This window comes from Strix uralensis, chromosome 1, assembly GCF_047716275.1.
Source record: "Strix uralensis isolate ZFMK-TIS-50842 chromosome 1, bStrUra1, whole genome shotgun sequence".
Classification (NCBI taxonomy): domain Eukaryota; kingdom Metazoa; phylum Chordata; class Aves; order Strigiformes; family Strigidae; genus Strix; species Strix uralensis.
Window position 1 is genome coordinate 52,553,344 of NC_133972.1, and position 26,467 is coordinate 52,579,810.

General features: G+C 38.3%; 2 protein-coding genes across 9 annotated transcripts; one reads left to right on the forward strand and one right to left on the reverse strand.

The window, feature by feature from the left end:
• Positions 1-1,075: 1,075 nt before the first annotated feature.
• ENKUR (enkurin, TRPC channel interacting protein) lies at positions 1,076-14,505 on the reverse strand. The gene is made up of 5 exons (XM_074866351.1): positions 14,210-14,505; positions 10,732-10,877; positions 7,354-7,580; positions 5,449-5,595; positions 1,076-1,471 (listed from the first exon to the last, which is right to left on the reverse strand). Exons 1-5 carry the CDS (start codon positions 14,329-14,331, stop codon positions 1,298-1,300), a joined length of 816 nt encoding a protein of 271 aa, XP_074722452.1. The 5' UTR covers positions 14,332-14,505; the 3' UTR covers positions 1,076-1,297.
• Positions 14,506-14,740: 235 nt separating this feature from the next.
• On the forward strand, positions 14,741-24,813 carry THNSL1 (threonine synthase like 1). Of its 8 annotated transcripts, none has more exons than XM_074866280.1 (4): positions 14,741-14,832; positions 17,761-17,848; positions 18,305-20,506; positions 21,562-22,395. In XM_074866280.1, exons 3-4 carry the CDS (start codon positions 18,362-18,364, stop codon positions 21,670-21,672), a joined length of 2,256 nt encoding a protein of 751 aa, XP_074722381.1. In that variant the 5' UTR covers positions 14,741-14,832; positions 17,761-17,848; positions 18,305-18,361; the 3' UTR covers positions 21,673-22,395. The 8 variants fall into 8 exon arrangements, with proteins under 8 accessions (XP_074722381.1, XP_074722409.1, XP_074722419.1 ...); XM_074866308.1 differs by having other exon boundaries at positions 18,308-20,506; XM_074866318.1 differs by lacking the exons at positions 14,741-14,832; positions 21,562-22,395 and adding exons at positions 14,925-16,453; positions 22,404-24,813.
• The last annotated feature ends 1,654 nt before the right edge of the window (positions 24,814-26,467 follow it).

Sequence of the window (26,467 nt, forward strand, 5' to 3'; positions counted from 1 at the left end):
CCATGTTTGATTATATTGCATTTCTTAAGAAAAGCATCTTGGACCTCACTAGGAGATAATGTGACATGTTAAGTGCTTACAATTGGTGTGGTTTTGTTAAAATATACAGTAAAAGTCCTTATTAAACAGTAAATGAAATTCATATTTTACAAGACCACAGCTTTCTTCCAGCTTGTCTCTTTCAAAAATAGACATGGCTGCTTACCATTAAGTAACAAAGAACAAAATACACATTCCTGCTCACCCATGCTTTCCTAGTGCACAGCATAGACAAGTTTAAAATGCACAAGAAATATAGCTTAGAATAACTGTGAAGCCTTCAAAGCCATTCCCTGACAAATCTATGAAAGGAACTTAATGTACTTGAAAATTTGGTTTTTACTAGTTCATTTAAAATTATTTACTTCATCCTCTGCTGATGTCAGATACTATGATGTCACAACAGCTGCTCATGGTAATGATTGATACCATACAGAAAAACCTGCGTTCTGAAGCAAAGCTTAAGCAGTAGGAAAGAAAAACAATTTTTCTTTTTCATGCAAATAATTGCAGTATAGTGTGCTAATTTCTGCCTAGGTCTTGACTCACATGCTAGTATATTGCTTTCATTCTAACATTACACATATAACAGCAATCAAACCACATTTTTCTACTTTAGTTGTAGATTTACTATAGTATTGCAGAATTATACATAAACACACACAGCAAGCTACATGTGGTATCTGTATTGCGTGAAGTCTATATTATTATGCACTTCCACTATAAAAATTGGTTTTGGTAACAAAAAATGAGTACACAAAATGTTATGCAGAGGCCAAGCTGCTTAGAAATACTATCACTCAAGCTTTTAAGTGCAACAGCTGCTTAATAATTAGTCCAAAAGCCATCCCACCTTGAAGTTATATTTACCAAGCTGTCTTCAGCAGCCAGTTATTTCATTTTGTTTTGGCTATGCAAGGAAAGAAGTGTTCCAAACATATGAAACAGTATTTTTTAATGCTTTTTGTATGATGTTTATAGAAATCTTAGTAGTTAATAAAAATTACAAAGAATAATAAAATTCATGTTTTCATACTCAAAGTTTAATTAAGAACTTTATTTCAAAATATTTTGTGAATTATACAGATGAGAGCTATATGTAACAACTTTTCTAAGAAGCTACATATATTAGTTGAATATTTCCTTCTGAAAAGGTGGTGCTGTCAACTTCTGCTGAGAATTTAGGGGGGTGCTTCTTGGAGATGTAGGAATAGAGAAAAAGAAAAGGAGGAAAGAGGCAGTATTTGAAAAACAGTTCTTACTCATTTGCAATGTAGATAACTTTGTGCTTCTCAATTACTTCTATGTCATGCTCCAGTTGTTTCATCTGTAATTCCAGCTTTTCTTTATACATCTTCTTCGATATGGTGTCTATTTCTAATGAAAGACCCTGAAATTCACGATACACTTCTTCCCAGTTCTTTTTCAGCCCCTAGTGCCGTTACATGAAAAGGAAATATATGATAAAAAACTTACTTCATTAAGAATAATATGCACATAAACTACTTAAGCATTTTTGTTAATATTGCATTTGATAAGTGTCACTGCAACGTTAAAATATTAGATAAATATATGGATAATGTTTAATCATCTTAACTGAACCAAATTAATTAAACGCTTAAAAGTCAAAGTAATTGCAACAGAAATAATTTTTACTCTTATTAATTAAACTAGCCAATGAAGGATGAGCTACAAAATGCTAAACTGAAGAGAAGTATGTCAGTGTGACTAACAGTCAACTCTGTAGCCTACCAGGAACTGAAGGAAGCCTGTACACTTCATTTCTAGTCTTCAGCATCTTCAAGAAAAACTGCACAAGGTTAATGACAACTGACTCTTCCTTATTCTATATAAGAGACTTTCTCTGCTTTCAATCACCTACAGGTAGGCAACTTTGACTGCTCCATTGTATCTAATGCTAACATGCTCACTGAGGAACTACTAGGATTCATAAAAGCAGCCTCAAAACGCGTATCACTTCTTTTCTCCAAAATGCAACAGGAATTATCAAACTGCACTAAAGAAACCACATTCCCACAAACAGCAACCTGGCTACTACAGTTATCACCGCGTCACACGCAGTGGTGTAACCTACCTTAACTACTCACAAGAATACCAATACTTGGAACTCCAGCCAAAATTCAGCAGCAGTTTCAGTTCACCTAACCACCAGCTTCATTTTCCATAATTGAGACTTTGCTCAGACCATGGACACCAAACTGATCGCACAATATTTTAACTTCTACGAACTACTTTTAAAAAATTCTAAATTATTGCATTCCCTTCCTAATCTACATTTACAGGAATTTATAGGCAACTTATTTATCATTTGGACTAAAAAACCTAGCTGTCACTGACCCTATCAACAATAATTTCAATACCTGCTACCTCTCTTGAATGCCGCTATGCAAAGAATTACCTTACTAAATATAGTGAACTGCATCTTCCATATATAAAAGCCTAAGACTAAAACCCTGCCTAAAAAAACCATGCAGTTGTCTGAAACATACTTATAAACCTGTTAATTCAACATCAGAGACAATCCACCAATATATGCTGAATGAAACCAGATTGTGGTAGAAAAATAAAATTTGAAACTTGTCTTTACATCCTCACAATTACTGCAACAATTGCTCTTACTTTCTCTCCTCAAGAGGATAAACAAAATCTACACATCCTATACATGCATATATGAGGATTTAGTAGAGTTTATTCAGTGCATCAAATTTCCTCATGAAAACTAGATGTGTGAACTTAATAGTCACACCTACTACAAGGAACTCATACAGCAATCAGTAAATAATACAATATGGCTATCAGTGAGAAAACACTTTCACAAAATGTTCTTGGCTCTCAGTTCTGTTTCCTTACAGATCACAAAGTATCTTCAAAAATGAAGAACTGAAGTTGCTCTCTTGGGAGATAACGTTTTCAACTCTCCTCCATAACTAAAACCAGCTTCAACTGACACACTGATTTTATGGCACACTGTGATTTCCAACCTCATGTCCTCTTCTCCACTATTATTAAGCTCTTTTCTCCCAGACTGGCTAATTGATTAACATACTGAAGTTAAATTTAGAGGAATTATTCTTAACACATATTTAGCTTTGAAAATTGTTGCTTCTATTTCAGAACTCAAGGATGCTTGTGCTTAAAAACTTGACTGATTTTGTCCACTGTATGAATTGATTTAACAGAAAAAAGTTACCTCTTCCTGCCAGTACTGCCTAAGAAAAAGCATAGCTTTGAATATGAACTAATATTTTACTGGTTCAAAGCAGTGTATTTATTGCATAGCAAATTGTGCTTTTTGCATATTCGTATTAAGCATCTAAGTGTTGTCCGGAAAGGTTCTTCAGCAATCTTCATTGTAATATCTATAGGAATTTAAAAACGCTACCTCAACACATGAAACTTAGAGCAACAGGCTATTTATTTACTGTCTTCTATCGCTAGTGGTCTTTACAATCCATGGCTGTAAAGTACTTAAATAAAGCTCCGAGTCTACCATATTTCCAAAACTTTCAAACAAGAGTCATTCATAGCCTCTTTTAAATAATTCATCTTTGTGTACATTAGTAAAAACTAGTTTGGAAATCATTGAAAACAATGAATTTTAAAACACATTAGAGCATGTACTCATCACAATTTACTCCATCCCTACAGAGTGGAGAGATCAAATGCATATCATGACTCCCTCCGTAAAAATCTCCCTCACAGCTCCTCCAACAGCAATATAAATATGCTAACCACTATTGCTATGGGCTAGATCACAAAACTGAATATCTAACTCTATATAAGGAATTCTAATATATGCTGGATCAGTGAGAAATATGTACTGCATTTATCAACATTCTCTTTTATTCTCATAAAATCCCAACCAAAGCAAGCATAATGGAGACTTCAAAAAATGTTAGCACAAATTATTTCCCTTCATTTTTGTAAGTTCATGAGGCTTGATTTTGTTCTCAGACATCTATTGCCACTTATTCTTTCAAATCAGATAGTGCACATGTGTTCACTAGCAATGTCAATTTTTTTAAAAGACAGGAATTCCCATATGTCTACAGCTGAGTACTGGGTAGAAGCCACATACCCTGGGGACACTAATGCCTCCTGACAATATAACTGTATAAGTAATCTGGCCTATGTGAAAGAGCAAACTTTTTTTGAAAAAATTAGAAAGAAAATACTGAGTTAATAAAAATGATCTAAAGAATTTTTAATTAAAAATATTTCAGTGCACTCTTGTATTTTAAAAATATAGAACATAATTTTATCAAACTAAATGCAGAACTGTGAGCAGCTGAACTCACATGCCTTTTTGCACATATATTTTTGCTGCATAGTTAACTTGCCAGTCCATCACAGAGTCACAGCTTGTCCCATTCCTTTCCCACCATAAAAATATCTTAATCTTCAGCCTTATTGTTATGTTCTTTATATTACTGTCAATGCAATGCCCTCACCTCTCCTTCCTACCTTCTATGGCTTGCTGCATAAGCAAGAGACACCACTGTGCTAACTATTTTGGATCTTGCTGATTAACCACTTAATCTTTGTAAGTTAGACACTGTGTTTTCTCTCTAGATATTCTGCTGGCTTTTTTGTGGGGATTTAGTGTCTTGGAGATGTCCATCCATCTGCTAATTTGTTTCAGGTGGCTACTAAGATCAAGTTATTAAAGGACAGACTGATAAATAGATATCACAGTAATGTAAACCTCATTTTCACAGGAAATTTGACTAAAATATGGTCATGAGAAATTCCAGTTCAAGGATGGGATATACTTTTAAAATGTCTCTTTTCCGCTCTACTTCTTTCATGGTATTATTTCTCTTTAGAAAATCTTGTGCAATAAAAACTGTATGAAAGACAGTATCCAAAACAGCTTGACAAAATACAGTTTTTCCAGCCATAGTTCTACAAATATACTGCAATTGAATTCCATTTTCTGGTTTTGCCACATTTTATAGCATGACCTTATGCTTTAGTCAGTGAGGTCACAATATAAAGATAGAAACTGCCAATAAAAGTGGCAATGTTATGCATCAGGAAAAAAAAAAGCACACGTGTGCTCTCTCACAAGTAGAGAGTCAGAACTGTCACTAAATCCATATAGGTGATTTTCTGCATTCGTTTGAAGTTTCACTGAAATTCCAAGTCATTAATGTGGATAGGAATCTAACAGAACTTAAGTATTTGTAAAATTGAACTAAAACTGTAGCTAGATCAGCTCTCTTCAGCTCAGTTTACAACTGTTCTACAGCTCCATCTAGTGAAAAAGTAGCTAACTCATTTGCCTCGCTTAAAAAATCTAGTATACTTTTCTTATTTGTATGGACTTACATTACCTTATTTAATGTTTTGTACATGTAACTAATTACACTAAGTTAAAATATGCACCTGAAGAAGACTGTTCCTTTCTTCATCAGATAGCTGTTTCATGGCTCTGTTTTTGAGATGCTCCAAGTTACTGGCCTCCTGTTCTTTCTGAGCTCTCTTCATTTCTTCATCTCTTCGTGTTACGTATTTTGGTGTAACACCATAATCCTATAAGGGTAAGGAAGAAGTTTCTTATATGTGCTTTTAAGAAGGAAACAAAGACATACCTGTAATCCATAGTATATTACATTTGCAAAGAGAGCTTCAAATGGAATTTTGTGCCACTGAGCAAAAAAATCTTAAATCACTGTGTTAGAAGTATCAAACATGATTGTCTTTGTAGCTTGAGCAAAACATATAAACAATTCCCTTCAATGCCTTTTTGCAACCTTGGAAGACAACAGAATCCAGAAAGCAAAACATCTATTTAGAAGAACTGATGGTTGAATGAAGAGTTTGAAACCTGTTAATGACAGCAAGCTATTCTACATTTTTATATGGTGTCAGATTCTATTCTCTGAAGCACATTCCTCAGATACTTTCTTTGAAATGTCTTCCTATATCCTGATTTTTACTGAACATTGCATACCACAGAAGAGAGTGAATAGTGTTAACACATACATGAAAATTGGACTAGTTAGGAATGATAAACTATCCCATACTGGATGTGGCAGAATTGTGTTTCCAGGAGGAAAAATAATTTCTGAATATCCCAGATGTAGCTGGGGGAACACATCTATTTTGCCTTATCCTTTGGAAATTGAATACATATGTATTATATATATCTATTTAATATACGTTTAGCCATGCAAAGGTACCGCAAGGGCTACAGTTTCACCTTTTTGCATCTCATGAGTTATGTCATATGTCATGCCTCTTTTTGCATAATGCTCTGTCATGAGTTACCTGTTTAGATAAGCCAGCCTTCGGATACCTCTTGTTTTCCTGAATGGTGGAATGGACTGTTCTTGTGCTTGGAGGAGGTTGTCCTTAAAGGCATGTCAGCTCTCTCAAACTCTTTTGCTTTTCAGAGCTGTCTCCTACGGGGTCCTACATACTAGTTCCCTGCACAAGGTGATGTTTGCTCTCCTGAAGTACCGGGTCTGTAGGCTATCACCTGCCTCTCTGAGGAGGAGGGGATCTTGAACTACTTCATGGCCTGCACAACCAAGACAACCATTGATTATCACACCTCTGACCAGTTCTTTCTCATTTGTAAGTAGCAGAACCAGAAGAGCATGACCACCGGTTGGCTCATTCACCTTCTGTGCTAAGAAGCTGTTGCTGACATGCTCCAGGACTGCTTTCATCCCGTTGGGTTGTCCTTTCAGCAGATACCAAGGAGGGTGAAGTCTTCCATAAGAAGCTGCACTGTGATCTGAAGATTTCCTCAAGCTGCCTAAAAAGATTTCATCCAGTTCCTCACCTGATTGGATGGTCCATAACAAACACACTTCTGACACTTACTGGCCTTTCCTCTTATCCTGATCCACAAGCTCAACCAGCCTGTTGCCAATTCCACAGAAGAGCTCCATACATTTGAACAGCTCCTTCATCCAAAGGACAAGCCCTCCTCTTCTTCCCTGTCTGTCTTTCCTACAGAGCCAGCATTCATTCATCACAGAATTCCATTCGTCTCCTCATTAGATACTCCGTGGGTTCCCAATGCAACACATATGCTATTGCTTTAGCAGCACCATTCTGCTAATTTTTGGCTGACAGCATAAGCAAGTGAATACAGAGCAAAGGCAAGGCACAACTCTAGTGCCCGTGATTTCTCCTTGATGAATTTTAAAGGTCTACCACAAACAGCAGTGGTATCTAAAAATTGCAAAAAGAATCATAAACATTTCACAGGAGAATGCAATAGAGAACCTAAAATAGGCATTGCTACTAGTATTTCCACTATAATTTAATAAAACGTACCTTTTTTTTAATATATTTTGGAACAAGTCCTGAAGTTTCAAGCAGATATTTATCTCCCTGTCTTCTATCGACATAAATAGGTTGAGGTTTTTTAGGCAATCCCGTGATAGCAGCAACTGCATTTGCATTTATAAAATTCTTTTTACTCTGAATTCCCATAACTGGGTGATCTGTCCTCCGTGGCACTGATAGTGCAGGCAATTTCTTACTATCCTGTTCTTTTTTTCCTGTAAATTGAGCATGTAAACATTCTCAGCAATAGCCATGAAGAACTTTGTGATTTAATGTTATTACATTTTTCAAAAGGGAAAAATTATGTACAAAATTACATTAAAATAGAAACCAACTGTATCTACAATGAAAGAATTGACTGGGAATGTACTGTGATGAAAATGAGTATGCTTGTTTGGCATAACAGAAGTTTCATAACCTAGGAAATACTATGTTGTTTCAGATGGGTTTTCCTTATAACATGCCACTCATTTCCTCTTGCAGTAGCACGGGACTTTTTTCAAATGTAATTAAAAATACTTTTACTAGAGAAGCTCGTTGTCAGGTCCCTTAGGCATTAATGGCCCTGCCCAGTCTCACCTGGGGCATCCACCCCACACCCTTAGGTTCAGGAACCCCATTTCAGCTCAGCCCTGTGCTGTCAGTCCCTGGCTGAGCTGTCTCAGCCATGCCTGCCCTAGTCCTAGGATGGTGGGGAATCAGTGGATGAACCTGGCCTGTCACCCCATCTTGCCTGATGGTCACTAGGCCATTGATAGGACACATTTTCATCACCACTCCACTCTGCTTGCCTGCCTCTGCTGTGGTGGGACTGCATCCTTTTGGTGGGGTTATTTCCCAGCCTGCATTGTGGTTGCCCTCAATTTCTGGCTCACCTCTCCTTAGAGAAAAGCCCTGCTCTTGCTGCTTCCTAACACTCGTAAACAACCTCCCACAATCCTTTCTCCAGAGAATACAGAAACTCTTCCTTTTCAGTGTAATCTTTTCACCAAGGCATCAACAGAAAGTCAGTAGTCTCCTGAGTAGTCTCACTTCAGGTGAATGATGAAAGACAATTAATTTCCCACCATATTTCCCATGAGATATAACTCTAACTCACAGTCATTATCAGAGATAATTATTTGATTCAGGTTGTCTGAGTTCATGTTCTTCTTTGGCAAAAAATAAGTGTAAGGTCAGAAGTGGCAGAGCTCATTCCTACAACAGCTGGTTTCCTGATACTGACCCACAAACCAGTGCTCTTCTCCTGGGTTTTGTTTTTACAACGTGATAGCTTGCTATAACTTAGTACCATAGGACACACAGATTTAAACCTCTATTTCTCTTAGGATGTCTTCTTAGAAACAAGATCTCTGAAGCTTCTCAGTGGGCAGTGGCTCACCCTTACCTGCAATACAATGGTGCACACTTTTTGGGAGCCCCCACTTCTTCTGGAGCCATCAACTGAGCTTGGTTAAAATGAATGCCAAAGTCCAGTAATACAACAAGATTCAGTTGAAGGTTAGGAAACACACCCTTTGTAAGGAAGTGGTGAGTAATCAGTCTCTAAAAGAATTACACTATCCCAGACTTCAGGGAAAAAGAATTCAATCTTTCTGTTCTGTCCTTGCAATCTATTTTTTAAATAGTTGGATCAAACCCAGTTTTGAAGACGGCACAGATACCACAAACACAATGCCATGATCCCATTTAGACAACTGATAACTGGTTAAATTTCAAGTGATGGAAGTGCCATGCTTTAAAAGAAGTGATTAAGCGGCCTGACTTCTCTGAGGTAAGTATGAAATTCAACAAAGGTACAAGAGTTAATGATACAGTTCCTTCTCAAGATCTGTTAGGATCTAATCATGGCAATGAAATTACTAGCCTGGATTGAAGCTGTGATGTGTCATAGCAATTTTGAGGCTCTGGAACGTTGACTCCAAATGCAAGCCCCAAAGCACATATTGCTATTATGAAGCCCTGAATCAACAAGTTGAAATAGAAATATTGTGAGCTGCTTGCCTAAGAGAGTCAGACCGCTGTATCTCAATGTATAGCAAATTTGAAGTAGATAACACTCATTTTATAATACAAGTACTCAAAAGGGATTTTATGGACTGCTCCAAATTATTGGTGTATCAACCTTTCCTATGCCCATCTAAAACACTAGTGTGGTAATTTAATAAGGTCTTGTGCTTGGAAGCATTCACGCTCAGATGTCATGAAGTATTACATTCCAGTATACTGAATGCTGTTCAGATTCCCTGAAAAAGTGAAGGCTTTATTCAAAAACAACCCAGGATGGCTACAGGACCTTTGGGACCAAAGCCTACCTTAAGGTTCTAATAACCCATATTGCCTGAGGCATTAAGCCTCCAAAGCCTCCTGGGACAGCCTGTATTTTCAGTGCTAAAGCCATTTGCGTGTGTCATGCAAATTTGGGTGCTGGACTTCGACATTCTTTTAGACAGCTTTTTTTTTTTTTTATACAGTACGTTAAGCTCTTCTATTTTTCCAGGCTAAAAGCAATTTCAAGCCAAAAGTTTATAACTCAATTACAACTTCTGACAGCAATGTACTTAATAACTCCAGCAGCACTAAGAAGGTCACTCCACCCTTGCAGAACCTGCCGTGGGGCTGAACATTAGAACTGCCAACTCCTTTTACTCAGAATTATGGTTTGTGCCCAAAGATAGGGTGCATTTTGCAACAAAATATTCCAATTTTCTTATTTCTGCGACATGCAGCTCTCCAAAAAATTCTATGCTTTGAATGCTGCCAGCCAATTTAATGCTACGGGATTAAGAGCCAACAGTGAGTGCTGAAGAGTAAAAGCTCTATGTCGCTTATAACATCAAGAAAGGCACACATACTTTTCCCATATCTCTTCAAGCGTTAAAAATAATTAGCTCACTTTTAATACCCCCATTCATATTATTTATTTTAATATTAATTTTCAGTTGCAGAAAACAATGATGTATAAATCTCAACTATATAATTACAAATTGAAATATCAGCAGGATGGAAGTACCATCAACCCATCTTCAACATCTGAATAGCTGCAGCCAAGAGAGATATAATTTTTCTTTATATTTCAGCTGGTTTTGTACCACACAAGAGTAAATACTTACTGTATTTTCTAATCACATATGTAATCTCCTTGTTGCTTGTTTCAGTATTTTACACAATAATAAACATTTTTGTGAAATACAGAAATAATTTTGGTATCATAGATACTATAAAAGGAACAATGGAAACTGCCCCAGTATATAAAAATTATTTCAAATGTTTAAAAAAATTGATTCTCCATAACTGTTACTTTCAACATTAATATTATCAATTTAAAAACTTTAAAAATACATCACATTTCATATGTACACTTACTTGCTGGTAGCTTGGGTTCCTTTGAATGTTTCTGCAGAAAATTTTTTGGAGCTGGCTCTGCAACTTTTGCTGGTCCCATAGTTTTCCACTGAGATTTATTTTTCTCTGCTTCACGTTTCACGGATGGTCTAAATGTGGATATATACCTTAGACATTAAAAAATGCCCATAAAGTTAAAGGTCAGAAAACTGTTAAAAATACTTCTTCAAAGAATATACATTTTTGCAGTAGTTCATGTCAAAAGCCTAAGCTATTTTGGTTTGTACCCTCTCCCAAATAAAGGCCATCATTTATACAACCTCCGTACTAAGGCTAAGCCCAGCACTGCACTGACAAGTGGTTTTTTTGAATCTGAAGTTAGTTTGCTTCTTCCTTCTTCTCTTGTGTCTCCAAGGTCAGTATTATCACACTTTGGGAAATGGTTCCTATATGCACTTTTCATATAAATACTGAACACAGACATTTTGAAACTCAACAAAACCTAAATTTTGGAAATAAACTGCTTTGAGTATTGCTTGCATGAATTTATTATTTTTATGAGGTTGTACATTACATGCTTTAATCTTTATTTTTTAATTAAATCAATTTTGAGAAGTTTTTTTAATGTGGCTATTTATTTTGTGCAAGAATGCATCCAAAATAGGCAGCTGTTATGCATCTACAGAAAAATAGTAATCATGAACCTATTTTGCTAGATTTTCTACATTTGAAAGTTTGTAGTATGAGACAGATGTAAATGCCAATGTACCTCAGCTGTTTCAGGAGCTGCAGTTGCAGTACATTGTAGGGCCTTACACAGAAATCAAACACATCTAGGGAAAAGCTCAGCTGGCTTAAAAAAATATGAGATCTGTACTGATAATGAGAACATTCACTGCCTCATTCTATGGGATGAAACGTACTTTAGACGTATGTAAAACCTCATGCTTCAGAAAACATGTCAAATGTAGTTGAGAGTTGGACAGAATGTCCTTGATCATCAGTTTATCTAATTACTGTCCACTGTGTCATTGTCTCAATGTTCCTGTTGAACTATCTGTTACAGACTATTATAAAAGACTAGATGAGATGGGTAACTGCTCTGAAATAGCACAGCAAACTCTTATATTACCCAGACCTGAACTATGACCCTGAACTATTGTAATCAGTGGTGGTTTTGGCCCTAACTGAAACAGCTAATGTGAAAATTGGTAAGGGCTCAGACATGAAAAGTTGTATGCAGATGGTAGGCACACACTGCTGTTTTGGTATAATGTTACATATGGCACCGCAACTTCTGCTTTAATCAAAAGTATGCAAACATGTTCTCCAAAAGAAGCCAAATGCTGATGATTAGCTGATGAGCAGCATCTTGCCTCTATCTGAAGGACTGAGCTGTCACAGATGTTTTCCTGAGGGAGCAGAACTCCCTGCTCCTGAGGTTAAGGCTACCTCATCATACCTTTTAAAATCTGTCCATCTTTAGGAAACATGTCATATTAATTTATGGTAGAGAAAAGCTGATAAAACAGTCACGCTTTTCTTCCACAGGAAAAATGTAAATGTTTATGAAAAAACTATAGTATGTTTTCAGGTAAGGAAAAAAAGAACAAAAACAATTACCTATAACACAACCTACTTTACGGAAATACTGAAATTGTATGAAAGAAATGATGTCATGCGGGGCCAGTGAATGGGAATCATAGTAGCAACACGGATAAAAGCTTTTGTATGTGAGCTGCAAATGTCCAATAGATGTATTTGTACTTGATCATAACATTAGAATGTGTAAGAGGACTTCATTAAAAATGGGAGTTATTTTGTTTTCTGGAGATTTGGTCTCCAAAATCAGAAAGAGGATTATGTACATACGATTACATATAATTCCAGAAATACCCCTAATTATAAGGAATGAGGTTTGATTTATTTTTTCTGTTAAATTCAGGGCAAACAGCTATAGCCACAGGCACAAACCCACCACATTCATAAATATTTGCATTCCTCACCATTTGCTAGGAGTGGCATTGTAGCCACACGGTAGAGAAAGGTAGTGATTGTATGAGGAGTTTGACCTAGTAGGGTTCCTACAGTCTTGGAATGAGAAAGTACTGAGTTTATTACATGTTGGCATAAGGTAAAGATGACTTTTGTAAGACAGCTATAGGCATTCCTTTGGACAAAGAGATGTGGCAGTTGTATCTTTTCAGTGATTTTCAGACCAAGACAGTGGCTAAATGCTGTCATACACCAATATGGTTAGAGAGGGTTGCAAGGAAGAAAACATGGTTATGGCAGACTTAAGAATGTTAATCCATTCATCACTGGGCAAGGGGAAAAAAGATAACACATTTGTACGAAGACAGTTAGCATTCCTTAGGTGTCATCTTGGGACATCAGAGTTGGGGAAAATAAGTAGTACCCGGTCAGTTGGAAGTGAAATATATATGATTTCATTTGAAAAAGAGACTCTAGATTTTATACGCATTAGTTAATACTGGTCAGATCATGATATTAACCAGGTTCAACGCTGTTGTTAGCAGCTGGATATTTGGCACATTGAGAACCAAAGCAGGAAGTGGGGTGACAACATAAGTCAGTGAGATCAGAAGGGGATTTAGTCAGATTGCATCCAACCTAAGGAATCTCTTGCCTAAACTGAACCTGAGGGTTATGGAGTATCCAAATCTCAGAATGGTATTAGGACAGGAATGGATTTAGTGTGCTGCGTGCTTTGCAATATTGTCATTTCACTTTCCTCTGTCTGACAAAAGTGTCTTTCATTCACATTGGAAACAAAAAAAAGATGTATGATCTATTTTTACATGGAAAAGGCTCAGAACTAGGAATCTCACAAATCTGAACCCTTTTACCTGAAAAGGGATAACTATGTTTGTTCTAATAGCGTCATTGATGTTTCTACTTGTTTTAAAGACATTGAGTTATGACCTACATTAACCTTTCACTAAAAATGCTAACAGCTTTCTTTCATATAAAGTAATAGGGACTTGAAAAAACAATGTTTGCACAATTATCAAATAAGAATTTTACAAAAACTCTCAAAGGAAGTAATACTAGGGAGGACAAAACACCTTTATGTTCTTAAGGTAAGGGGTGAGAAAGAGAAGCAAAAAAAACAATGTCAGGAGACACAGCTGACATGTTAAAAGAATGGAAGTGCAGCACTGAGAAAAAATTTTTATAAACCCAACTTTCCAGCTGCTCATTGAAAAAGTGTTATAAAGTAGAAATAACAAAGATGCCATGTAATTCCTCTGCGTGGAAAGAGCGCTTTGTCAATGATCAAGATGGCATTGAAGACACAAATCATCAGCTCATGGAGCAGGCTGTAAACCCTCGGATGTTAGTGACTCATTAGGAGGAGCAATAACTACGCAAAAACTAGGTTATGGGGCTTTTTAAATACCTGTTACCCGTAAGCTGTATTGCCTTGCCAAAACCAGTCACCGTGTCTGCAAGTGGTACTGTCACACCCACGTACCTGGGAGGTTTGACAGGCTTCTCCTCCAGGTGGGGCAGGAAGTTACGGATGCTCTCCTCAGCACATTGCGTCGTCACCCTCCGGCCGAGGGGACCCCGGCACGGGGAAGCGCTCACCTCCATGAGGGGGCCTCACGTTTCCTCCCTCTTCACAGCTCCCTCTTCACCCTACTTCAGCGCACGGCCCTCGCTTGTCCAGCCGGTGGCCGTCCGGTCGCCCTCTCAGGCCGCCGCCGAGGCAGGCGCGGGCCGGCACGCTGTTGTTTCCGCAGTTACTAGGGAAACCCGTTGCTAAGTAACCGCGCCACGAGGGGACGGAACCTACGCCATCACGCTTCCGCCTCCCTCTGGCCGGGAGCAACAGCGCAGGCACAGTCGCTCCGCGTGACGTCAAGAACCGCGCAGGCGTACTTCGAGGAGGTGAAGCCGGCAGGGCCGAATCCGGGCGTGCCGGGCAGCTGAGGGCGGAGCCGCGAGGGGGCGGGGCGGGCACGTGCCTGCGCGTGCGCGGTGGGGGAGAGGGGTGCGGTGCGGTGCGGTGCGGTGCGGTGCGGGGGATGTTGGGGGCGCGTGAGGCGCGCGCGGTGTCTGTGGCGCCTGCGGCAGCTGTCCCCGGCCTTGCCGGTACGTGCGCGCGCGCGCCGCGCTGAGGGCGCCTGAAGGCGCCTGAGGACGAGGGAGCCGCGCCGCGGGGGCAGGGCAGGGCAGGGGCACGGGCACCGCCACCGCAGGGGCACTACCACCGCCGCTCCGGAGGGGAGGTGGGGAGCCCGGGGCTGCGCTGGGCGTGTGGGTGAGCGGGCGCGGCTCACTCGGCTCTGTGGTGTTGCGTTTCCCCGGCGCGGAGCGGCCCGGCCGGCCCCTTTCTCCCACCCGCGCTTTGACACCTTTGGGGCGTCGAAACGGTGAGGCGGAGGGAGCGCGGTGGTGAGGCGGGAACCTTTGCAGGATCTTGGGCTGTAGGATGATCACGAGAAGATTGAAGTTGAATGGCTTGCTGTGGGATTGGCGTTTTTTTTTTTTTTTTTTCCTATGCATACAAGCTCTGAGAAAAGTCAAATAGAAGTTGTCCAGTGTTAACAATCTTGAAATAGGATACGTATTAGTCTGGAGCTACCTTGAGGTCTTTGACAGCTGCAAACTGCCACTGACTTGTTTGGTTACTGAATTTTAACTGTATGTTATGTTGTTGCAAACTTTGTGTCTATACCAGTACCAAAGCCTGGTTTTCACTAGAACTCTTGTCAGCGGCAATGGTTGTTAAAATTGTGGATAATTGCTAATGATATGTAGGTGCTGTCAGCATCCAAGTGAAGGGTCAAGGTGTATTGTCAAAACTTAAAATTTCATTGCAGGTGTGGATGTAAGCTCTGCTTCAAAAAACCCCCACCCTTTTTGCATGGGGTTTATATATAAAATTAGATAGCTTGGTGTTCTAACTAGACCGGTAAACTCTACCAGTGGTACAGTCTAATTCGAGCTGGTCTTGCAGTAAAGTTTTGCCAAATGAACAAAAAATTATTTAAAAGAAACAAGTTGCATTCAATGATTGCAAGCTTCTGTGTACGTGTACTTTACGTGGGTGCAAAATCGGATTACACTGCAATAGGCTGAATTGAGTAGCTGAATAAAGGACTTCCCTGCAAATTTTTGCACCAGATTAACTAAATTGATTTCAAACAATACCTATGGCCTAGATTCATGAAGCAGTCCAGATGTTACATCCAGCAGCTGTCTAGTGCACACCAAGCGACTGCACCTCCAGGTGAATCTGTAGTGCAACTAGACATGGTAGGAAGGTCACTATGCTTAGCATGGTTTGTACTCCCTCAGTTCACACACAATTCTTGAAGTGATTCTTACATTCAAGAAATAAAATCACTAAAATGTTGTTTACCTTTTTTAAATCTGGAAGTTTAATAAGAAGTTCTCTTTCTGGCCCTATAGTGAATACATACATACAGAGCTAGAGTGCATTACTATTGCAGTACAGCTTTATAATGATACTGAATATTACAACTACTCTTTGCAGATTGTTTTTTTAATAACTATTAGAAAAAAACTTATATTGCATCTACACAAGATGATTCCCTTATACTTTTGCAAGTATTGAGAAAAAATATACAGTATGACTGCCCATCTGTACTCTGATCTATGCCTTGCAGTTACAGCATCTTTATCACGTCACAGCGCTGGATGCAAACACAGATACTTACTGTTTGCAAGATCATTTCTCCACGCAGAAGTGAGCAAATGCAAAGATTTAAATTATTGGAAGTCCTTTGACTTTGTAATGTATGCTAATAGTTTGGTAAAGAAAGTAGAGTGTAAAAGACAGATTGAGGAACACAGAGCACTATCTAGAGCAAGGAGCATCTGGAAGCAGAGTCTTTGTTTTTGCGCTTTGCTCTTACAGAACTTGAGCTTCTGTGTCATTTTTGAAGTTTGTGACCTGTGTCTCTGGAGTCATTTGGTATTATGCACTCTGGTGGGGAACAGCAGGGTCTTTAAAGGACTGGTGTGACAACTGTAAACATGGATTAATCACGAATAGGTCTTTGGAAGATGATGCAGTTCCCATTGGGTGCTCACCTGCCTTCTACTGCAATTCCAGGCCACCTTCTGCTCTTCACAGTGATAAAAGGCTGTTGGACTGGAGAGCATCTAGAGAACAGGCCTGAACAATTGAAGGATGTGGAAACCTAGTCTGTAGTGAATTCCTTTAATTGTTCTTTTTAGTCTGTCTTGATCAATGTGGGGAAGCACCTTCTCATGAAAATTTTTTTCACTGCTAAAAGTAGCTGGTATATAAACTAAAATGTTTTAATAAGCAGTGCAAAGCAAATGCTGGGGTGCTAGCAGCTAGACTGAGTCTTTAAAATGTAGTTATTAGAAGTTGCTGATTGCTGTTTTGGTTACATGTTACAGTGCCAGGAGGAAAAAAAAGTACAACTTGCTGCTTAGTCAACCATCTCTTTGTATTGCAGACTCCAGCAACTAAAAGTATTCATTTTAAATTTTATTTATATATATTGCAAATAGATATTTTTATTTTATATGTATATTATTTTTTTACAGTTGATGAGCAAGAACTGAGTTGGATTTTTCCATATAAAACTTCATAATTTCCTAAAAGGAAGTTCAGTGTTGCTTTTCCTTAACCATTTTTCATCATGAATATTGAAAAATTAACAATAACAAAGTGATACTTGTTTGCCTAACTAAAATAAAAAATTACTCTGTAGGGATTTTCTGTGCAAATTTGTGCTTGCTTCTCCCCCACCCCACCTGAACTTTATGGAGGTTTTGAGTCCTTCCCCCTTTGCCCTAAATATCATGCACAAATCATGTGCTGCAATTTGTGCTGATACTGTTTGTGTTGATTTCTCTAAGCATACAGAATACAGTGTTGAGAGCTTCTTGCTTAGACTTTGTTGGAGATACAACTTTCCTAGTGACTTTTTTTTTGAGGGTAGAGTGTCTTCGTGATGTGTTCTTTCTCTCTCTCTCTGTCACTTTACACAAACTACACTCAATACAATTCCATTATAGGAATTCTTCACAAATCACTTGCTTGGTTTGCTATCCCTTCAGAAGAGAACTGGATGCATCTCTTCTAGCTTTGCTGTTGCACAAGTCTGTGAGTCTTTTGTGTATTTATGTGGATCTTGCATTTGTTTTCTTAGAAAGTATAAGAAATCAAAGTATTTCGGGAGGTGGGACAAATGTACATTTTGTTAGCATTTTGATTACAAGAAGTTAATCTAGTTAATCTGCAACTAAGTCTACTAGAGGAAAAACTAATTGATTTTGAATTCCTATAAACAATATTATTTCCAAATAGTATTGTAGTGTTAGGTTTGGAGGTCTTTGTTTACCCTGAGGACATGAGCTATTTGAAGTTGGATTTGTCAGTGGAAGCGAGCTGGAACTATGCAGGAGAGGGGAATGAGTCTTATTCTGAAAAATGCCTCCCTGTCACTGATGAAGTCGTAACTGGTTTTATGTTTGAATTCTTGTTCTGAATTTCACATCCTTTAGGTTTTTTTCCTAGATGTTTGCTGAAGGACTAATTACTGTTTTCTTCTTTTTGAAGCAGTTAAGTGGATTGTCAAGTTGGCTTGGAAAAAAACCAAAACCAACCCAGCAGAAGATGTTGCACGTTGTTCAGTATCGGCCTTTGAGACTAATAACCCAAACCAGTCTTTTTAGTATGTGTTTAAAAGTGGTGCTTTCAAGGCCTGTTGCATTTGCACAGATATGGAAGTCATGGTTCTCAAGCCGTTCTCTTGTTGGAAACAAAAATATTATCCTGATGGGACCTCCGGGTGCTGGGAAAACAACGATTGGGAGAATAGTAGGTCAGAAACTAGATTGCCCTGTCATAGACATTGATGATGATGTCCTTGAAACAACCTGGAATATGAGTGTGTCAGAAAAACTGCAGGATGTTGGTAACGAGCAATTTTTAGAGGAGGAAGGAAAAGCCCTGTTGAAGTTTTCAGCATCTGGAAGTGTCATTTCCCTTACTGGGTCCAATCCAATGCATGCTGCTAGCATGCAGCATATGAAGAAAACTGGAATAGTTGTCTATCTGGATGTGCCCACAACAGTCATTATGAGCAGGCTGAAATCAATGAAAGTGGATCGCATCGTGGGCCAGTCCCTTGGTATTTCTCTCAAGGACATACTTCAGTTTAGGAAGCAGTTCTACAAAAGGTGGTACGACATTCGTGTTCTTTGTGGAGGGGATGTTGCAGCAGAGGTTGTAGCAGAAAAGGTACTTGATGCTGTGAAGAGATACCAAAACTCGGAACTGGAAACTTTCATTTCAACTAGGTCTAGTAGGTCTGGAAGGAGTATGGAAAAAGACTGTCATAAATATTTCAGTGACGTTGTTACTGAGGGCTTAGCCCCTGATGGAGGACTCTTTGTTCCTGAGAGAGGACTTCCAAAATTCACTGCTGGAGAATGGCAAAGCCTAATAGAAGCAACTTACATTGAAAGAGCCCAGGTGATACTAGAAAGGTGCATACATCCTGCTGATATTCCTGCTTCTAAGCTGGCAGAAATTATTGAAACTGCTTATGGAGAAAACTTTACTTGTTCTAAAATTGCACCAGTTCGGCATCTGGCAGGCAATCAGTTTCTCCTTGAGTTATTTCATGGACCAACAGCATCATTTAAAGATCTTGCATTACAGATGGTGCCACATATATTTGCATACTGCATTCCCAGAAGCTGCAATTACTTGGTTCTGGTAGCTACTTCTGGTGACACAGGGAGCGCTGTCCTAGATGGCTTTAGTCGTCTCCATGACGCTGACAAACAGAGAATTGCTGTGATGAATTTTTTTCCTGAGGATGGAGTAAGCCCAATTCAAAAATCACAGATGATTGGCTGTCAGAAAGAAAATGCCTGGTCAGTAGGTGTCAAATCTGATTTTGATTTTTGCCAGACAGCTATAAAGCAAATCTTTACTAATTCAGATTATACTGGCTTTCTTACAGTAGAATATGGAACATCTTTGGCTGCAGCAAACTCCATAAACTGGGCACGACTGCTTCCTCAGATAGTTTATCATGCCTCTGCATACCTTGATCTTGTTCATCAAGCTATTATTCCTTTAGGAAGCCCTGTAGATGTTTGCATTCCTACAGGAAACTTTGGCAACATATTAGCTGCTTTGTATGCTAAAATGATGGGAATTCCTATTAGAAAATGTATTTGTGCTTCCAATGAAAACAATGTTTTGACTGACTTCATAAGAGCAGGTGTTTATGATTTGAGGGGAAGAAAATTAATTCCCACTTTTTCACCAGCGGTAGATATTTTGAAGTCCTCCAATCTTGAGCGATACTTGCACCTGATTGCTAATGAGGATGGACAACTGGTGACACAATTATATAACCAGCTGGAAAATCAGGGTCACTTCCAGCTACGGAAAGATCTACTTGAAAAGCTTCAGCAGGACTTGGTGGCTGGCTGGTGCTCTGAGGAGGACTGTTTAGCTGCCATTCACTCTGTGTACAGTACTACGGGATATATTTTGGATACACACACAGCTGTTGCTAAAGTAGTTGCAGATCGATTACAAGATAGAACTTGCCCAATTATTATTTCATCTACGGCTCATTATTCTAAGTTTGCACCTGCTATCTTGAGAGCCTTGAGGATTGCAGAAATAAACCAGAATCCATTAAGTCAGCTTCACTTGCTGAGTTCTTACAGCCCTCTGCCTCCAGTCCACTGGGGCCTATTAGAGACCCTGAAAAAGAAGGGGAATGAGGAGCACCAGGTCTGTGCTGCTGATATGAGTATGCTGATGTCCTGTATAGAAACCTTAATTCAAAATCATTTTACGAGATTTTTCTGAGCAACCTACCAGATATCAACTGTTGTCAGTTGACAACAAGCTGCATATTTTAATAAAGTCATGATTCATCTGGCCTGTGCCCAGTCCACAGAATAATGTCTGCAGTTTTTTACTCAGTTGTCAAGTTGTCAACAGTATTTGTAAGTAATGCTTGTAAGAATTCTAGTAGTGGTGGAAGGTTGTGAATAGAGAGTATAAAAGACTTTTGCAGGTCATACACAGTAGAGACACCAGTACTGCTGGCTTTCCTTGGCACTGCTGTCTCCTTCACAAACCTGAAGTATTCTCCATGGAAGGAGGAAGATAATGAAGTCTGACCTTTCTGAAACTAATAGATCTTGTTTTGATGCAAGAATGATGTGATCATTCGGTCAGTGGGTGATTACTTAAACTTCAACTCACTTTATTTAGGGCACCGAAACATAAGAAGATACTGCAGTGGTGCTCATATGTTACTAATGAGGGTTGATTTCACTACAAAGATTGAAGTACACTTCTGTTGTTAAACCTTGAGCCATTCAGTCTGGGGACGTTATCTTCTTTTAGAATGTTGTTTTTGTATTGTGAGGCCAGCATTTACATAAAAAAATCTAGTCATTTTGTTTTTCATGCTTTTTTTCCTCCCATATATTTTCCTGTGTAAAACAGAACCCTTCATTCAATATTTTTAATATTTTCTATATTTTTTGAGCTGTGACTCTTCTTCCAATGTGTTATAGTCTCTTTCCTAGATTTTTTTCTATTTGAACTTTCAACTTTAGAATCCTTTTTTAATGCTGTAGAAGAATTTGCTAGTAGTAGCAGCAGTCTCCTTAAATAAGAACCAGACTTCACCATTTACATTTATTTCTTGTATTCTAAGTTTTTAGAATATAAGTTTCATCTCTGAGGTCATATGGCTTTCTTGTTCTAATTACTTCTGTTTTCATATTTTTCTTAATTTCCATTCCATTCCATTCTTGCTTTGCATGAATTAGTATAAGAAAGAAGCTTCCCAAAGTGCCTGGCATCTCATCAAGGAAAGTGAAGGAAGAATTCCAGTGTCTGGCAAGTGTGATAGCATCAGAGGTATTAATTGTGTAACTTAAAATAGATCTATGTTAGCAAGCTGGTTTTGCTAATGAGACCTCTTTATTGGTTTTTTTGCATCAGAAAAAAAAAATAGAGCAAGTTGCCCTAAGAGATCATGTGGTTATAGGCAAATGTATTCTGCTAACTGTAGTATATTTGGCAAGGATGTAAAATATAACTACATTTCACACTAAGAGAAATGGTAAAATGATGTGTTGGCAAGTTTTGAATTGCATGCAGTCAGAGATAAAGAGCTAGGAGTCATCAGACATGAGGACATACAGCTATGGGAGATTGTGTTTCCCACCAAGACTCAAATAGGGAAAGTATTGGCAAGAGAGGTGGTATTTGATAACACTTTTTGCCTCTTTGAGAGGCAACATCTCCTAGATGTCAGGCCTCATCTGGGGCTTTGAACTGTTGTCATACCCACCAGCTTCCTCTGTGTGTGTGCTTGTACTTTTTGCCACATTAGAGGTAAAGAAGACACCATCTAGTGAACTATTTTAAAGAAATGCCATTTCTTCCAGTGTAAGGTAAAAGACCCAAGCATGATGTGCATTTGCCACAGTGAACACATTATACAATAAAATTAAATGTAGCTGATAACAAATGTAGCTGACACAATAGCTTTCTAGATTCTGCCATTCTTGGATGCCTTTTTAGGACCTTTCTAGTTTTTTTCTCTGCTCAATCCTTGTTCACTATTTCTGCAGTAACTTTGGAAAATAACTTTTTATTTTCACAGAATCATAGAACAGCCCAGGTTGGAAGGCACATCAAAACATCATCTGGTCCAACCTTTTGTGGGAAAGGAAGCCTAGATGAGATTATCTAGCACCCTGCCCAGTGACATCTTAAAAACCTCTGGCAATGGGGAGGTTGACTTTATATTCTCACTGTGAAAAATTTCTTTCTTATATCAAGATGAAACTTCTGTGCAACTTTCACCCATTTCCCCTTGTTGTCTCCATGTGGCTCCTTGTGAAGAGCCTCTGTCCTCCTTCTAGCCACCATTTAAGTATTAGAAAACTGTGATGAGGTGCCCCCTGAGCCTCCTCCAGCGTGAAAAGACCTAACTCTCAATCTTCTCCTAGGGCAGAAGAATTTTTGTCATTTTCCAGACACAAATGAGAAAGACCATAAATATGTAATTAAAAGAAATAATCTGTGTTCTGTAAGAAAAAGTTGCATAAGCATACTGCTAAAAAAGAAACATTGCTTGTGTAGGTGATAAGTGCATATCTACCTTGCATTTCAGTATATTTCAGTCTTGATTCTTACAGTAGTTCCGAGTGGAAAAAAATGTAATGCTTTCTCTGGATATGCTCAGTACAAAACCAGAATTCTAAATCTTAAAAAAAAAAAAACCCTCCAAACAAACCCAACTGCCTGGATTGAATTATTGGAACGGGAATTGGTTTCAGCATAAGGACTCTGTGGAAATTCTGCGGTACCTGGTTCCATGGGGCTTAATGTCATTTGACACCATAGGGCAATTTTTCACATGCTGTTACAGTGCTTTATAGAAATGTCCACGAAGAGCTTGTTTTCATAGAAAGTACTTAAATGAGAAAAGATGAGATTCTAAGCCAGATTAGGCTAGAAGCCAATGTCCTACCTTGAGTTAGCCTGTTATTAGATAAAACAGTCAGAACTAAACTAGCAGAGTATTTATTTTGGCATGACTCAAACAATCAATATTTCAAAGTTCATGGCAGTAATGTATTAGTAAAATTTCTAGTTGATATTTTCCTATCACATGAGCCATTATAACAGTTGATATGAATTAAATAAGTAAAAAAATGAGTACTTAGCTATGGGCTTTCAGTGGGGAATTAAGGTGTATAGAGGCAGTGGTTAAAGAGCACGTAGGTTATTAGTACATTTCTCAGAATGTCTAAAGGCTTTTACAATACAGTATTTACTCATTTAAAAAAATAATTATTTTTTTGGACTTTCTTATAACTTCAGTGAACTATTTTTGTGCACCACATCTGCTTGTGGATTCTAGTAATGGGCACTATAAAATGCTGCAGCAGTGTCGTGATCCTGGATGTACACGGTATTTGTGACCAGGTGCTGGTGCTGTGTTGTGGTAGCTGTAATGTACAGTCTTCTGGCTTGCCTTGTCCCACTGGGCCTGGAGGAGTGGAAAAGAAAAATTTGCAGCATACTTGATATAGCTGGCTGCGGGGGCATAGAATTGTGAGGCAAGCAATCCTTCCACCTTCCTGGCCCAGCTTTTCTGAATGTCAGTCAGCAAAATATATATGCTGCTGTTATTGTACTTTTTTTCCCCCGCTATATTATGAAAGATTCAAAGGGCATTAAATGTGGATATAAGTGCTAGTTTTTTGTCTTTTGCAGACATTGTGCACACTGAATGTGGTCATGCAATATTTCCTATTAACTTCTTAAGGTAAAAATGGTGTGCTAATGATACACAAAAGCAAATCTACATTGTGCCGGTTAGTAGGATTCTTTAAGCCATTTAGGCTTAGTGTATACACAGTTTGCTCCTATTTGTCTAAAGATAGAATGTTGCAGTCTAAATCAATATAAGCCAGGTTTACAGAGTGTGAGCATGCATATGTACACATTTCCACTAGCTTTGTCGACCTGGAGTAATAGCATAGCTTTAGTTAAGCTATTATTCTTCTGTATAGATAAATCTTTGCTAAAGGCTGATACTACATGAAAAACCTTAAGGACAAATGTAGCAAATATAAGGACAAATATAACATCTATATTTACCCTTTTATTATAAGAATATTTATGTGGAAAATACTTTGTTTTGCTTACACATTTACCAGCTGCGCATTGCTTGCTGTTGGTCACAGTCCTGCTTCTCAGGGTGACACAGAGTGATTTGAGGTAAAGGGTGAATAGAGCGGATGGGAATGACTTCAGAAGATAATTCTGTTTTTCTCAGTATGTTACAATTTAGAAGGAATTGCTATTTATGTTTTTGAGGTGATGGAATATTTTAGCAATGGAATTCTAAAGGGAAGATTCTTGTTTTTCAAGAGGTCAACTTTGCTCTTCAAGGACATCAGGAACAGACATTGTTAGGTATATCATGTTTGGCATGCCTGAAATATACATTAGTCATTTGTATCCAGTATATTTTTTCTAAATAAATACTGCAGGATCCACTCTGTAGCACTGTCTTTACAAATATGGTCATAAATCCTTATCAACGTGGTATAAAGAAAATCCACTAAAAGAAGTGTTTTCAGAGTTTGATATTCTTAAATCTTGAAAGACGTGTTCCGTCCTGTGTTTACTTGAAAGTTAGGTGTATAGTAAATGATCTAGTAATTCACTTTGAGATTGACAGATGTTAGTGAGATAATTTGTATCATCCTGGAAGGAAAGTATGTATAACAAAAATAAACCCACATCAAAAATAGCAAATGTCTAAACACTCTGTTTACATTGCACCACAGACTTGTCTGGTGCTGCATGGAAAGTCTGTATTCTGAGGAATTAATATGGAAAAGGAGATCTCTGACAGTTTAATCTTTCTTATTCACGCTTAGGTCAGTGGAGGGATGAGCTGGTTGTTAACAGTTGCAGAGCAACTTTGGTTCACTTGGAATATAATTTCAGGATTACAGGCTTAAAAACCGAACGGTTGAAACAGCAATAAGAAACGAGTAATTTCAGTGAATTAACATGAACAAGCAGTTAATTCTGAACATATATTAGCAGCTTGAGGAGGATTTAAATGTTACTGTCTTTTCACGGTAGTCATGAATGTGCTCAGCATGCTTATCAGAACTGGGAAGCTGTTGCTTCAACAGTTTTTCAGAATGCAGCAATCTGAAAGACATGAACCTCGGTCTTGCTCTCCAACTTAGGAAAAACTTTTGAAGGTCTCCCGGTGTGGAGGTGGATCTAAGCTGTTTGTGACTTTTACTCAAGATTATTCCCTGGTAACTGTTTAAGATGGTCTCTGGCTAGATTTCTTGAAAGCACAGGAAATAAAATGTTTAATAGGAAAATTGTTCAGCAGATTTAAGAAAACACCTGATTTACTTGCTTATGTACAATAATGTGTAAAATTTAACGAAGTAGAGAAACCACAGTGTTTTCCCTGCGCAACATAGGAACACATTTTTCATCAAAAGTGTATCTCAGACTCCAGAAATTCAGTTACGTAGCACAGGAATTGTTGCTCTAGCATTTTATTTAGATATTTCATCACTGGTATTTGGCATACCCTTAGATTTTCAAATAGTTTATTTTATTTTAAATAAGTTATTGCTGTAGAAACATGCAAAGTATCACCCCCAAATTTAAAATTCATCATGACACTGAGTCCAAACCTGAAAGATCTCAAAATGTAAATCTGAGAGGACAGCTGTGACTGAACAGATTTGTTACATGAGTTCACACAGGATTTGTCTCTTAACCATGAGTTTCTTAAGAACACAGAAGGAAATAAAATAATGACTGCTCAAATCTATGGGTGCCACAAAAATCTAAGGAGCTACTTAAGCAGAGTAAGATGACTGACTGGGTTGGGAGCTGTAAGCAATCTGCATTTCACTGTGGCCTAAAGTAGACCTGTGTTTCTAGGAGTGGGGGCTTGAGAACATACTGACTAAGTAGAACAATTTGCTGTAGGAGATGCTGACTTTGAACAGTGTCTGGAGATGATGTGCATGCTCAGCTGAACATGAATTTTCAGCATGCCTTGTGGCTAAAAGGACCAGAGATCCTCAGGTTTAGAAATCGGAAGGCTGTCAGGGAAGTAATATTGCAGTCTTTATTTGACTTTGGTGTAACCTTTTGGAAGAATGC

Excerpts from the sequence above, each read along its gene's own strand:
- THNSL1 (XM_074866280.1), top strand. The coding sequence starts at position 18,362 with ATGTTGCACGTTGTTCAGTATCGGCCTTTGAGACTAATAACCCAAACC. Across the intron at positions 20,507-21,561 it reads AGGGGAATGAGGAGCACCAG|TATAAGAAAGAAGCTTCCCA; the intron begins GTCTGTGCTGCT and ends TGCATGAATTAG.
- ENKUR (XM_074866351.1), bottom strand. The coding sequence starts at position 14,331 with ATGGAGGTGAGCGCTTCCCCGTGCCGGGGTCCCCTCGGCCGGAGGGTG. Across the intron at positions 7,581-10,731 it reads GGAACCCAAGCTACCAGCAA|GAAAAAAAGAACAGGATAGT; the intron begins GTAAGTGTACAT and ends CTCAATTTACAG. Across the intron at positions 5,596-7,353 it reads CAAAATATATTAAAAAAAAG|GATTATGGTGTTACACCAAA; the intron begins GTACGTTTTATT and ends TTACCCTTATAG.